The sequence below is a fragment of the Plasmodium gonderi genome (genome assembly GCF_002157705.1).
Source record: "Plasmodium gonderi DNA, contig: Chr06, whole genome shotgun sequence".
Classification (NCBI taxonomy): Eukaryota; Apicomplexa; class Aconoidasida; order Haemosporida; family Plasmodiidae; genus Plasmodium; species Plasmodium gonderi.
In genome coordinates, this window is record NW_021628931.1 from 85963 (window position 1) to 101775 (window position 15813).

Consider the following 15813-nt stretch of genomic DNA (forward strand, 5'->3'; position numbering starts at 1 on the left):
TTTTAATTTTTTTTTTTTTTTATTTACTTCTCCCTTTCATCTTTCCCATTCCTATGGTATGTGTATCTGTTCCCATCATTGTATATCCTTGCTTGTGATTACTTTTATTACATTTTCACAAGGAGAGTGAGGAGATATATGTAAAAGGTGAGGAAATGAATGAATCCGACAAAATTAGCCAAAGGGAAAAAAAAAAAAAAAAAAAGAAAGAAAATAAAAACAAGCAAAAAAGGAAGAGGGTTAAAAACAACAAAAAAAAAAAAAATAATAAAAGTAATAAAAAAAAAAAAAAATTATACATTCCGTTTTAGTCGTCGAATGGATATTTCTTTTTCCTGTCTGCAAAAACGTGAATGTTGGGAAAGAGTAAAAAAGTCCCTAGCCTTCTACTCTTTTTTTTTTTTTTTTTTTTTACATCATTTTACATTTATAATCCCCCAAGACACATGCAACTCATATTGCTGTGTGACAAAAAATTCCATGTTGAAACTATAAATTTCTTATTCATATATTTTTTTGTGTTAACCAATTTCGAAAAAATCTACTCAGTTTAGATATTCCTAACAATGCTTACTTCATGTGGAGTAAAAACTAGTAACAGAATCTCCCAAATCAAGGCACTCCATAATATCGTCACACCACAAAAAAAAAAAAATAAAATAATAAAATAAATAAATAGAATAGAATAAAATAGAATAAAACGAATAAAATAGAATAAAAATAAGATAAAAATAAAATGTGATAAAAATATCTCTAGACATGCACACTTAATGGAAAACCTTTTCAGCACAAAACTTAATCCAGCGTGAGGGATGCTTTTTTTTTTTTTTTTTTACTTGATGTGAAAAAGAAAAAAACTAGGTTTTACAATTTCCTTCTTTCTTTCCTATCTTCATTTATATTTTTATTTTATTTTATTTTATTTTCTCCTTATTACACAATAAAACAGATTTCATTTTTATTTTTTTTTATATTCAAACCCTATATAGCACACCCCACTAGGTATTTTTTTTTCTGTGCTTATATATATATTATACACCCACCCACCCCTGTCCTATCCCCGCTGTTTCTTACTTGGTGCATTTTCTAAAATTATCAAATGAGAAAACATTGAAATGTAATATTTTTCTCAAGTAAAAAAGTATCATATAACTTATAAAAATGTTAAATTATTAGTTCTTTACAAATCAGAAAAAAAAAAAAAAAATTATAAAGAAATTTTTATTGCTAATTAGGGACATATGTGTGTAAACAACACATGCATATGACAATACACAATAATATTTTTGCAAATAAAAAAAAAAAATATATATTATGTAAAATTTGAGTCGGATTGAATAGGAGTTATAAAAAAAAAAAAAAAAAAATTGAATATAAGACTATGCAAGGGTAGAGTAAGATTGAATAAAAGGGTCCCGATATATACCCACTATCCTCCCTCTTCTAGTCTCTCCCCATTTGTCCCTTGCGAGAAGTGCAAACAAGAGCACATATTTATTATGGAACCCCACATGAAAAATAATAAATGCACTCGTTTGAACAGTACTAAAATTAAAAGAGAACAATATAAAAGTAATTTTACAATTGGTGAATGCATCATATTATAATAACATGTTTTCTTCCACATCAGTATACTGTATGCATGTCTGAAACACCTCATTTTTATTTTTTTCCCAATAATCCTTTAGCTCCTGAGCCAATTTTGCACTCCAGAAATTATTTAACAGTCTCCTATATTCTTTCCATATTTTTCTGTAACTAATTAAGCTATCTATAAATTTCTTTTTGTTATAATTTCCAATTCTCACAAATTCACTAAAACTTTTTAAAAAAAAATTCTCTTTAAATAAAAAAAAATTTGTTGTTTCATCATATACTCTTTTCATCTGAGAATTTTTTAAATCATCATTTATGTTATAATTGTGACATAAATTTTCACAATGCGTTACTAAATTTTCTTGCATTCGAAAATATTTCTTCCTTTCATTTTTATGCACATAATAAAAAATAGAACTCATTTCTTCTGGATCTACATAATCACTTAAATTCGAAATTTTTTCAATAAATTCAGTTTCTGATAACTCATAATCAGGGTTTATGTGTTCAAAAAATCCCTTCTTTACAAACCTATTTTTACGAGGTTCAATTTCATCATTTACTTTATCTAAATTCTTGTGATAAGAAGAAGTTGTTGTTGTGCCATCACTCTTCCATTCAATGGATGGAATATCACTAACACTATTTCCATTTCTCTTCTTATCAATAGCACGTCTAACTTTTCTTTTTCTATTCCTCATAAAACAATTGTTATACTCACATTGTATCTCAGATATGTCATAAGTGTTCTCAACTGCATTTTCATTGTCATTGTTTAAAACCATATTAGATGAACAAAATACATTTACACTCTCTTCATCTGGGTCACATATATCCACACGTGGACATTCAAAACTCTTTTTATTAGCCAGTTGTCTTGTCTTTACATTCGGATATCCAAACGATTTGATTCTCCTTTCTCTCTCATTTTTACATGTCTTCTGGGAAGGAAATTTCAAAAAAGAATGAAATGGAGCGGGGTGCAAAAATGGGAAGGTGCAATATAGGAAGATGCAATATAGGACGGTGCATAATCAGATAGACCAAAATGAAATAAAAAAAAAAAGTGCAGTAAATAAAGAATACTTCGTCTCGATAAACTTTTCATTTCAATGGAATTGTGTGCAGATTCAAATGAAACGACCCATCGGGTGTGTGTGCTAGTGTGTATGTGTAGGTGGGGATAGCAACCCAGGAAATCAACCAGAGTCTAAAATAAACATATACCTCTACAACCAGGAATACAAAGATGACAAGAACTGTATTTAGAATCCTATAAACGGAAGAGTTACATATGTGCTCTTTTTTTCTTTTAGCCATATCCATTTTTTCTTCCCCATGAGATGATATATATTGTTCAACAGATTGAAATAGATTATTTATTTTTCAATTTTAAGAGACTTCCTTCTGGGTATATGCACTATTAATGATGCTATTACTAAGTAAAAGAATTGAACAATTCAGTCCTTTTTTTTTTTTTTTTTTTCCTTCCTCTTCTCTCTCCTTGGTATATATTTATATGTATACGTTTTATTATTATGCTTATCAAGATATGATATATTTTAATAAAGCAAAAAAAAAAAAAAAATAATAATAAAAAAAATAATAAAAAATAAAATAATAAAAAAAAAAATAAAAAAAAAAAAAAAAAAAAAAAAAAAAAAAAAAAAAAAAAAAAAAAAAAAAAAAAAAAAAAAAAAAAAAAAACTATAGAACAACGGTTAAAAAAAAAAAAAAAAAAAGGGTTACATATAAAAGAAAAAAATAGTGGTATGCGAATTAAAAAAAACAACACAACAAAAAAATGAAACAAAAAAGTTGAAAATAGCTGCAAAGAAACAAAACAACATAACGTATAGAGCAGTAGAACCAATAAAGAAGCCTCTCCTCCTCAACTTAACAAACTTTTGATATATCTACTAAAAACATAAACATAAAAAAATAAGATAAAATATAAGCTAAAATATAAACTAATGAAGTTTAAACTAAAGTACGTGCTAAAATATAAATTAAATAATAACTAAAGAACAAACTGAAATATAAACGATATAGGGTAGTAAAAAATATATATACATGTACATGTATATATACTTATATATATATATCTATGGGAAGAATAAAGAAAGCCTGTGACAAATACCAAAAACCCTGGCACTTTTCAGAGAATGAGTGGATGAGATAGAGGGTGCCTTTCTTTATTTTTGTAACGCCACATTGTAATGATAAGCTTACGAAATATATTTTTTTTCATTCAGATTTGTTTCATATTTTATTTTATTTTTTTTTTTATTCTATTTTGTTGTGTTCTATTTCTATGCAACATTATTAACTTGTATTTAATTAAAATATAATAGTAAATAATTTTTTCTCTCAATGGTATGATATTGATTATTAAAAAAAAAAAAAAGAAAAAAAAGAAATGCCAAACCGCGCGATGAACCCGTTGTTAAATGATAATTTTAGAACTTTTTTTTTTTTTTCTCCTATCGTCTAGCATTTTTTTGTTTTTCTTGCTTTACAACTACATTTTCCACCATCCTAATTGTTATTATAATTACTATTATTATTACTTATTTATTTTATTATGACCTATTTGTTTTATTATTTTCTTATTTTTTTTCTACATTTTAGTCGAAACTTTAATCATGGGTATTTTCTCTTCAAAATTGTTAGTCCCCAAACTGTGAACCTGGAAAAATTGTCAACTCAGTCCCAGCTAGTTATTAAATTTATTAAAATATTATGAACATTTTTTTACATATTTTTCCATTCCCTTTTCAGTACAACATAGTATATAAGCAAAATTGGACAAGAGGGAAAATAAAAAAAAAAAAAAAAAAAATTGAAAAAAAACAGTTTTTAATTTTTTCCCAATTTTACAAAATATATATATGCCACTGTCCTTCATGGAATCCTACTAATAGTGTTGTGTTTTCCACCACACTACACCTATTTTATATGTTACAATTATTTTGCATATGAAAGACTTACAACACTTTTTTCAGAAATTGATATGTAAACAAATGGGTGTAACAATATAAATAATAGCATTTTGGGGGAGAATTTTTTTGGTAATTATTTTTGAATATTTTTTTGCATATTTTTTTGCATATTTTTTTGAATTTTTTTTGGGACCTTTTTTTTCTTTATTCTAAGGGAGGGAAAAAATTTCTTCCATCACCACCATTTGCCATTGTCAAAATTTAGCACAGAGTAGAGAAAAAGAGACTATACCACAAGGGGTAGAGTTGGAGATAGTGCACATAAGGGTGGAGCAGAATATGAATGTGATGTCCTTGCTTGGGGAAATGTATATATATATAAACATATATGTGCATAGGAAATAATATTAATTTCACACAAAAAGTTGTGAACTCTTCAAGTTATTTAACCAAAACATTACCCTTTGCACGTGCACACATTAATACATCTGTTTATACATATGCTTATACATTTATACGCATACGTTTTTTTTTTCTTATTTTCTTTGTGTTTCTTCTTCCCACTGCACATGCAAAAACACAAACACCATTATGCACCTTTTGTTCTTATTCACCCATATCGACAAAGTGAGGATGATACTGCATAAATAGAAAAATTAAAATTAGTTTTACTTCAAATATATATATATATATATCATACTTTTACATCCTTTTTGTTGACCTTCCCATCCCACCCCCTCTTATGTTAGTAATACACAGAAAATGAGTTGTTCTACACGAGTAGGAACGAAAAAAAAAGAACACTGCCTTATAGGTCATCTATCCAAAATTAAACAAAAAAAAGCAAAAAAAACAAAAAAAAGCAAAAAAAACAAAAAAAAGCAAAAAAAACAAAAAAAGAAACAAAAACAAAAACAAACTGTTCGTTACTAACGAAACTTTGCTAAACGCTCTTCTCTCATTTTGTATACCCTGTTATGCAAACAATGCAACAAATAAGTATGCATAATGCAAAGGGGTAAAATATACCACCCACCCCTTTAGTTCCATTTACATGCCGTTCATGTCTAGGAAGTGATAAAAGAAGAAAAAAAATAAAATTATTTATGCTGCATTTATACATTCATTGGATGCATGAGGGAAAATTAGTACTGTTTGGAGTAATTCAGATCAAAAGGATGATTCCCTCTCGCACCTTCCCCTGTCGAATCCTCCAAAAGAAAGAGCATGCATATTCACAGCTCCATATCCGATGTGCATCGCAATTCAGGAAACTGCTTTCCCTTGACACCACACACATGCACATGCACATGCACACGCACATACATACACATACACAGATACATACACATACACATACGTAAATGTCCACACATGCACACCCCGTTCTCTCCATCAAGTTAAGTTTGAATTCAACATATTCATGCAGACGCTGTTCACGTCTCTCCTAAAATTTCTCCACGAATTTTTAGTCTGATTAATAAATTCGATAAACAATTTCTTGGGACATGCTCCGTGCTCTAGAAAATTGTATAACTTTTTATGTAGACTCCTCTCCTTATAGAATAAGTGATCTTTCATGTAGTGGTAAACCTTAATCCACTGTTCTGTTTTTTTTTTTCTGGGTACATTATAAGTATAAGTGAGATTTTCACAGTATTCAATTATATTTTTCTGCATGTTAATATATTTAATTCTTTCAAAACCGTTTACATAATTCCATATAACAAACATTTCCTTTACATCTACATTTTCTCCTAGTCTTTCTATTCTTTCATTAACACTATCTTCAGATACATTTCGCAAAAAATCATGATCATTTACTTCATATGGAACACTATTAAATTCTTCTTTTTGTTTTCTTTCTCTTTCTTTAATTGTATCATAGTCAGGTAGTTCATATCGTGGTTCTGTATCATTCTTAACATAATCAATTGGTTTAAAAATACCGTAATTCTCTGCTTGTCCATTATTTAATCTATAAGGTTCTTTCATACTTACATCGATATTCTTATATTTCCTTCTTCTTTTACTGCTAGTGCCACCACTACAACAAGCTTGTTCTTCATCTTCATCATTTTCATCATCTCCATCATCATCACCTTCCTCATTTTTCATTCTTCTAGATTCTAATTCTGCTAATTGTCTCGACTCATACTTTTGACATCTTTCTTGTATACTTCTAAGAGATTCTTCATTTAATATTTTTTCCTGCACAAAGGAGTGGGAAGAGGGGAGAAGAAACAAGTGTAACACGCATGCATAAAAATGAAAAAATTCCAGCTGTAGCATCTACTACAGTAAGCACAAATGCATCTACCAGTACAAACACATATACACACGCTTCACTTCGAACATATATACACGCTTCACTTCGAACATATATACACGCTTCACTTCGAACATATATACACGCTTCACTTCGAACATATATACACGCTTCACTTCAAACACATCTATACGCTTCACTTCACCGGGATGAATATCCAACCACGGCAAGTGCAGATATTTTGGTTAAACTTAACTCCTCTACATACCTGTTGCACAAAGAAGACCATCAAAGTTAGCAACACAATATTGAAAATAGCTAGAAATGAAAAATTAACACACATACCAATCTTCCTACACTTCCATTCCTCACTATTAAATGAAATTATCATCGATTCTTTCCTTTTCCTGTTTTTATTTGATGATACATATTTTCCTTTTATTGAGATAACTGCCTTCCTATTGTGTTGTGTCATTTTTTTTTTTTATCTTTTTTTTTTTTTTTTTTGTGAATGTGGGGAACTTGGACTTATTGGGGTCTGAAAAAAAAAAAAAAAAAAAAGAAGCGACATTAATGCAAAAGAGTGGAAACATTAGTGCAAACACGTGGCAGACACAGCATCCAAACATGGCCTTTTTCACCTAATGTTGTCGATATTTGGTACATAAATGCTGCACTTAGATGTGATTCATCGACGTGCCACATATGCTCAACCCATATGTCATGGTTTCGTCATAAGGTAATCTCTCTTTTGTTATCTTTTTCTTTTCTTCTATCCTCTTCATAATAAAACAAGGAAGAAAACTGTCAAACGTACGTAACATGTGCATATATGCCCAAAATCACTATTCAGTGCATACCTTTTTTTTTTTTTTTGCAAAAAAGAAGAGAAAGCTAAGTAGTGGTAGTGGTGGTGGTGATAATTTGGGTGGGGTTGACTTAAAGTTATTTATTTATACAATGTAACAATGAAATGAAAGAACAACAATGTTTTCTAAAACATGAAAAAAAAAAAAAAAAAATCACAAAATGAGGTTCTCTAAAATGGATATGAATTTATTCAAAAAAAAAAAAAAAAAAAAAAAAATTATTTTGCAGAAGAGGTTGTCAAAAATCAGGACTCAAAAATTTAATTAAGCCAGAAGATCACGTAACAGCGCTCGACATTTTAGCGACCACGTTGCTAAAAAATAAAATAATATAGCTTAATGGCAAGGTAGCAAAATATCAAAATAACTACTTTTTAGAGTTTTTTTTTTTTTTTTTTTTTTTTTTTTTTCTTACAATTATCATTCCCTATAGCAAGCTACAAAATAATAAAATAAAAAAAATAACTAATTATAAAACACTATAGTCAATAGGAAAGTAGAAAAATGTTAAAACCCTAAGAATTGTTCTAAGTTCTAATTAGTATACCCTTTTTTTTTTCCTTTTTTTTATATCCCTCTTCCATGAACCAACATCTCGCGTTTCGTTTCAAAAATTCAAAAACTTTTCCTATCACATTTTGAGGAAACAAAAAAAAAAAAAAAAAAAAAAAAAAAAAAAAAAAATGCAAACCGATGAGTGCTTCTCGATTTATGCATTTCTGAGAATAGCCATGGCAACACTTTTTTTTTTTTGCGCCCGCAAAAATTTGATACCTAACAAGTTCGAGACAACTGGAATGTAACCTGCACGTGAATATTTTCACTATGTACATATTTACACGTACACGCATTTTTTTTTTTTTTTTTTTTTTAATTGGTATAACGAATATAAAAGTAGCTGACTATGATTCGAATTCATATCCAAATTATTAACCAAATTCTTATCCAAATTCTTATCCAAATTCTTAACAAAATTCTTATCCAAATTCTGATCACAGTTTCGACCCCAATTCCAATGTTAGTGGGAAAGGACGAGTAAATTTGGCCTAAAGAAAAAGAATAACATTCTACTCATATATAGCCATTTACATATCTTGTAACCTTTTCAATGGAATGTATTACATCCTCCCTTCAAAATGTAAATATATGTACATATATGCAACATTACACATACATATGTATACACGTTGATATACATGCGCTTTATGGGTAAGTATATTTTGAGAAAAACATATCAACAAGTTCGTAACAAAATAAGTATGCATGCTTATTTTTTTTTTTTTTTTCCCAATATGATATCTTTTTATGGAAAAAATTAACGAAAAAGTAAAGAAAAAACAACAAAATAGTAAGGGAAAAAAGCATTTGACCACTTCAACAGTTCGTAGTTCTTTATAGATGCACATTTTTATAAATCTTTGCGAAAGAACAATTTACATTTGAAACTTTTTTTCCAACGATGCTATATCGTTTGTTCCAAAAAAAAAAAAAAAAAAAAAAAAAAAACTCTTGAAACATTTTCCTTCGTCTCATTCCTAATGATGTACAATCAGTAGTTAGACCCATTCAGCTCACGCAGCAAATATCATTAGGGATAGAGACATTATAATCTCTTCATATGCATATGTTCTATTATAAGTAGTCTGATATGAATACACCCATGTAAGGTTCGAAGTTTCTTTTCTAGAAAAAATGGCACACAAATTTTAGTGTGAGTATAAAACGAGGGAAAAAAATTCGACATGTAGATATATATATATTGCCATACTGTTAACCCTCCAAATTATTAAACTCCTAACCTGATAAATCACATTTAAGTATGAACAGAGATCAAATGGATGAGTCTCTCCTTCCTGTAGCTTTAAAGTGCAAACTGGGAGGAGAGGGAAGAATACAAAACAATTTTCCATTTTATGCAAATACATATTCTTCTGTCCTCCATGTATGCACACAAAATTCTCTCCACGTTTACTTCGTTTCCAATTGGTGGGACGTATGTATGTGCATATTTGTAAATATGTATGTGTGTGTATGCGTGTGTGTACACGTAGATATTTCTCCCACCCGGTTGGTATCCTCCAACCATAAAAATGAAACGCACTTGCGGAGTTTACTTCAAGTTCAAGTAGGGAAAATTTATACGTTAATTTTGCCTATCCATATTTTGGGTTCATAAAAATGTATTCATTGCATCTGCAACTTTCACTCCTTACTGAAAGTGTTGATAGACCACGGCCCAAACACTAATGACTAGTTCTTTACTTACCACCCGATTTATACATTCCTCATGAAGACATAACGAACGAGACAATCCAATTTAGCACAAAATGAACCTACACATTATTAACCCATCTCTCTCTTTCTCTATGTGTGTGTGTGTTGCATTTGTGGTATGTGAATGACCGTCCATGTGTATACATTCTATGTGAACACCCATATAGGCATCATCCTTCTTTTTTCTTTTTTTTTTTTTTTTTTTCTTCATTAAAAAATTAGTCATATTGGCTAAATTAGTCAAATTAGTTAAAATGGCAAAACGTGTTAAAAATTAAATAAACGAAAAAATTCAAAAAAATTCAAAAAAAGGGAATAACAAGTGGGTTACGGGTGGGTGAAAGATGGACGAGGTGTTAACACACAGTTCTCGAAAAACGGACAAAAAAAAAAAAAAAATATATATATACAAACGAGCACCCAAATGGGTTATAAACCAACAAAACCATACAACCTGTGTAAGCACTTCCACAATGCATAGCTCACTGATGATGCAGTTTTTCACACCGTGCTTTTGCTGTCATATGATATACTTGTCTCATTCTTAGAACTTCAATCAATTTCCTTTTCCAATCTATCTTGAACAAGGTATTTATCGAAACTACTAGAAATGGAACTCTTCCAACTATCAGTTGCCATGTCAAGAAGATCATTCCAAGACTCATATTTGTCTATTAAAAATGATATGTATTTACAACGTGGAATAGTACCTGCATCAATAAATGTTTTCAAATCTAAATAGTCATCCCTTTCCTTCTTTATCAAATCATCTTTCAAATGTAAATGTGCTTTTCTCCATGCTTTCATTGTGCATTCCTCAGGTATATTATACTTACGGGATAAAAATTCACACTCTTTCCACATTTCTTCTTTTAAATTTAAATATTTTTTTTTTCTATTTGCATTTACATAATTCCATAAAACATTCATATCTTTAACATCAACATATACTCCCAATCCATTTACCACATTTTCAAATTCTTCTTCCGTTAATTCTTTATAGAATCTCGTTTCATATATTATTTCTCTTTCTATTTGGCTTCCCTCATATTCTGAATCAATATTTCCTCTTCTACTTCTGTTGTAATTATCACAGATGTCGCTACTATCCTCTTTAGTACACGAGATATTTTCATTTTTTCCACTTTTTTCACATTTTTTTTCGAAGAATTTCATTTCTTCCTCTTTTATTATGGTGCTACTAATGGGGAGAAAATACAAATGTCTATTCGCCTCCAATAATTTTATGTCATTTAGATCAACAAACTTTTCTAATCGGTCAAGCGATATCTCCGACAGCATTCTCAAAATGTTTGGATTCTTCTCCCATTTTGGCTTCTGCTTTTCAGAATCATTCGTGTGTAGGCACTACAAAAAATTAAGGGGATCATGTAAATGTTCTAGTTAAGGAAAAATATGATAGAACGAAAAAAAAAAAAAAAAAGACATAATCAATTTTCTCACAAAAGGGAATGAAGAAACAGAAACATGCATTACATAGAAAAACCAATTTTGTATATATACATTACAATTTTCTACAACTCACTTGATGTGATAGACAAAAGACAAAGCAAAGAGAAAAAAACAAAAGTGCGGGAAGAAATTTCTTTCTACCTACATCATCTCTGCTCGTATTCCATTGAAAATGATGATTCATGTGTAGATTAGGTTAAATGAAAAACAGAATGTATGCATAGGATTATTAAAATATTTGCAACAAAAAAAAAAAAAAAAAAAAAAAACTATCAAAAATGGGACGAATTAAAAATAAATAATATGTACATGTATAAATCTGCAAATCGACAAAATCTGCACTCCACTTTTGTTTGTCGAAAGTCACTTTCCTCATGGTAAGGTAGCAGTAAGCAGAATACAGAACATGTGCTTCCAATAGAATTCAGCCTCAGATGTTACCGATACACATCTGTGGTTTCAATAAATACTGATTCGGTAAATTCATGAACTGTCCAAATATGATAAGTTCAAATGGGGCACGACATATGCCTCTTAACAACAGTCATCCAAACGGCTTACTAGCTCAAGTACCAAAAAATAAAATATAAAAAAAGATAAAAAGGATAAGATATATAAAAAAAGATAAGAATAAAAAATAAAAGAAAAAAGATATAAAATAAGAATACAAGTTGTTAAATGATAGCTTGAAAGCGAAGTTATGGAGGATAAAATGCACTTCAAAAAAAAAAGAGCTGTATGTATGGAATATAAAAAAAAGACTCCAAATTTGGGAACATTAAAGCTGTTTTCACTATGAATATATATATTTACGCATGTAAATACTGTGAATCTCGAAGATTTGTTTTAGAGGGAAACGTCTTTCGGGTAATTTTTACGAAGAAGAATAAAGTGTGTCTTCTTATAAAATCATTCGGCAATTAGCTCGAGGGTAACAAAAAAAAAAAAAAAAAAAAAAAAAAAATTACTTAACTTGGGCCTACCAATAAGGCATATAACTCCGTGCGTTCTATAAACATATGTACATTCATAAGATTATATGTATGTTCATAAATTTGTATGTACGTTCATAAATTTGCATGTACGTTCATAAGTTTATATCTACGTTCATAAATTTGTATGTACATTCATAAATTTGTATGTACATTCATAAATTTGTATGTACATTCATAAATTTGCATGTACGTTCATAATTTTATATGTGCGTTCATAAGTTTATATGTATATTTTCATGTAGGTATAAAAGTTAGCGTCACTTAAGAGACTTCATTCAAAGTTTTTATTTTTTTCCCTTTTCCCATGTGATTATCCCAATAAGTCCCAGAAGAAAAAATACGAACCTTTGGGTTACAACTTCATCTAAGTATATAAATGATTTTTTTTTTTTTTTTTTTTTTTTTTTTGGTAACAAGGGGAAAAGAGAAAATACATAAATAATTATATAAAAATGAAATTCTAATTTTTCCTAAAAAAAAATGTCCCTTTTTATTTTTTTTTTTTTTTTTTTTTTTTTTTAAGAAAATATTCAAATGATTAGTAATAAAAAGTAAAAAAAAAATTGCGAGAAAAGTTCGAACAAATTTTGCCCAAATCGTGAACAAGTTTTGTAAAGACTGAAGAAAAAATTTTCTAAACCTATTCGCAAAATATGTTTCAAGATTATTTAAAAAAAAAAAAAAAAAAAAAAGAAGAAAAAGCGCCACAGTCCCGATTAGAAAGAGAGAGGACTGGTAAAAATAATAAACCTATTTTTAAATTATCTAGTGGGTTATATATAACTTGCACGAGAATATTTAGTCCGTCTTTTTTTCTCAAGTATTTCCACTGTTTGGTAAGAATACATATATATGAATACATACATAAATTCGTAAATTTGTTTCTACATATATCAAAAATAGAGTGCTAGTGATACTTTTGCAAAAAAGATCAAGCTAACAATGGTCAATTTTAACCACATCGAAGTGTTCCATCCTCCCGTTTCTATTTCTTTTGAGTCCTGAAATATGGTAAAAAGAGTGGAAAAAAATATGAGAGAAAAAAAAAAAAAAAAAAAAAAAAAACACTTAAAAAAATAACAGTCGTCCTAAACATGTTTACATGTGATGTTATGCTCGTTTAGAACTGAAATGGTACAAATGAATGTATCCCCTGAATGCATAAAAAACTGATTAAGCAATTCATTAAAAAAAATTACATGTATATTATATATTTCGCGTTTAAAAAATGGATAATAATTTTTCATAGTGCAGTTATTAGAAAATTAATTCTCACTTTACATGCACTGGGAGCTGCGATCACATAAATTTGTCTTTATCTTATTTATTTATTTTATTTATTCATTTTATTTATTTATTTATTTATTTATTTATTCATTTTATTTATTTATTTATTCATTTTATTTATTTATTTATTTATTCATTTTATTTATTTATTTATTCATTTTATTATTATTATTTTTATATAGCATGAAAAGTATATTAAACCATTGTTCTATGTTATTACGTAAACATTTTGCAACTTCTCACCCAATATGGAATTCAAAAATTCTTATTTTCACTCCAAAAATATAGATCGATCTTTATATAACATCTCGTTCTACGAGAGACAATGTATTATTTATCTACGTTATGACAATAATAATATCTGTGCCAATAGGACTCAAGAGAAGAGGCATGGGGAATTTTTTTTTTTTTTTTTTTTTTTTTTGTACCCAGTTAAAAAATATATATAAGTAAATAGGGACAAAAAAATTGCACTAAAATTCGAACGAAATAATGGATAATCAAATAAAATAACCATGGTTGTGTGTGTGTGTTTGGGTGGGTTAGGCATATTTTTAAATATCTTTCCCATTTCCCTATTTTATTGCATTTTTTTTAAGCGTATATATTACAGCAGAATAATAGGAGTTTTTTTTTTTTTTTTTTTTTTTTTTGCCCATTATGTTAGTTCTCTATTCATACTTATTTAAAAAAAATTTCACAAATTTCAATTATGTGTTCTCTATAGTTATATGTATATGATGATTAATTGTTCAAAATAAGTATAAACAAAAAAGTGTGTAATAAGTTTCATAAGACGGATATAGACTCTTTATATACGTACAAATGAATGAACACAAGAGCAGGCTATTGAATATGAATAGCAATTATAAAAATTTACAAAAGGTACGAAGAAATTACACGAAAACTTGATGAAAATTTCATGAAAATGGAGAAATAGTACATCACCATGTCATACAATAAATAAAAAATATTTCATGTTTCGTGTTTCGCATTTTTTTTTTTTTTTCTTTTTCTGTTAAAAACACTATCTTATCCAAAAATAAACCTATAACAACAAAAAAAAAAAAAAAAAAAAAAAACAAAAACAAAAAAAAAGGAAGTCAAACTCTGTTACCATTTTAAATTGTTTAAAGCTGAGTAATTCAACAAATGTCATTCTTTCTTGAAAACATAAAGGATTATTTTAGCGTGTTGAGTACTTTTCTGTGCCATGTTACAATGTCTGTATAAATATATGTGTATATATATTGCTCGTGTATATATGTATTATGTACATGTTGATGTATTTTTTTTTCTTCTTTTCTTTCACTTGTTCTCTCAGCGTGAAACGTGTGTCAATTCTCCCCTCCCGCTTGACCACATTGACTGTCTAAACTGCAAAAGTCTCTTGGGGATAAAAAAAAAAAAAAAAGGAAAGAAATAAAAAAAAAAAAAATTCTCCCTTTTTCACGGATTTGTTTTTTTCATCATATATATATACGAATTCGACGAATCTCAAAAACATGTTTTTGAACATCTCCTATAAACCTCTTTCATGAAAACGATATATAATCCAATTTGTAAAAATGAGAGAATTGTTTTATGCTTTCTTCTTATCTATTTTCCCTTCATAAACTTTAACTGACATTTAAATATAAAACTTCCTAATCTGCTGATAAAGGAAAAGTGGTAATAATTTATCTACAAAAATGGTTCTCTATAATTTAATGTTTTTACATTTGTATTATTTCCTCTGGTATGATTTCTCTCCTGTTTTTTTTTTTTTTTTTTTGTGTGTATGTATTTTTTGTATATTTTTTGTGCAATTTATTATTCCATTATTTCTTCTCCTATTTCATCTACGAATTCTAGGAATGCATTTTCTACGGCATTTTTTAAAAAAATAGAAACATGAAATACGTTTGTTGTTGTATAAGGCATGGTAATTTTCTTAATCTGTTCCTAATCCACTGGTAGCTAAAATGGAGAATAATATGATAAGAAACAAACGGCTTGTCTTCCTTTTTTTTCGTTTCTTTTCGTTTCGTTTCTTTTCGTTTCGTTTCTTTTCGTTTCATTTCATTTTGTTTCGTTTTTTTTTTTTTTTTTTTCATCTCATTTTAACC

General features: G+C 28.3%; 3 protein-coding genes across 3 annotated transcripts; all 3 read right to left on the reverse strand.

Annotated features, from left to right (window-relative positions):
* Positions 1–1601: 1601 nt before the first annotated feature.
* On the reverse strand, positions 1602–2916 carry PGO_060120 (Phist protein; the record flags this gene model as incomplete). Its single annotated transcript, XM_028686656.1, has 2 exons — positions 1602–2537; positions 2788–2916. The coding sequence occupies 2 exons, from the start codon at positions 2914–2916 to the stop codon at positions 1602–1604; spliced, it is 1065 nt and encodes a 354-aa protein (XP_028542457.1).
* A 3017-nt stretch (positions 2917–5933) lies between these two features.
* On the reverse strand, positions 5934–7282 carry PGO_060130 (Phist protein; the record flags this gene model as incomplete). Its single annotated transcript, XM_028686657.1, has 2 exons — positions 5934–6749; positions 7076–7282. The coding sequence occupies 2 exons, from the start codon at positions 7280–7282 to the stop codon at positions 5934–5936; spliced, it is 1023 nt and encodes a 340-aa protein (XP_028542458.1).
* A 3220-nt stretch (positions 7283–10502) lies between these two features.
* Positions 10503–11607, reverse strand: PGO_060140 (Phist protein; the record flags this gene model as incomplete). Its single annotated transcript, XM_028686658.1, has 2 exons — positions 10503–11318; positions 11497–11607. 2 exons carry the CDS (start codon positions 11605–11607, stop codon positions 10503–10505), a joined length of 927 nt encoding a protein of 308 aa, XP_028542459.1.
* Positions 11608–15813: the final 4206 nt, after the last annotated feature.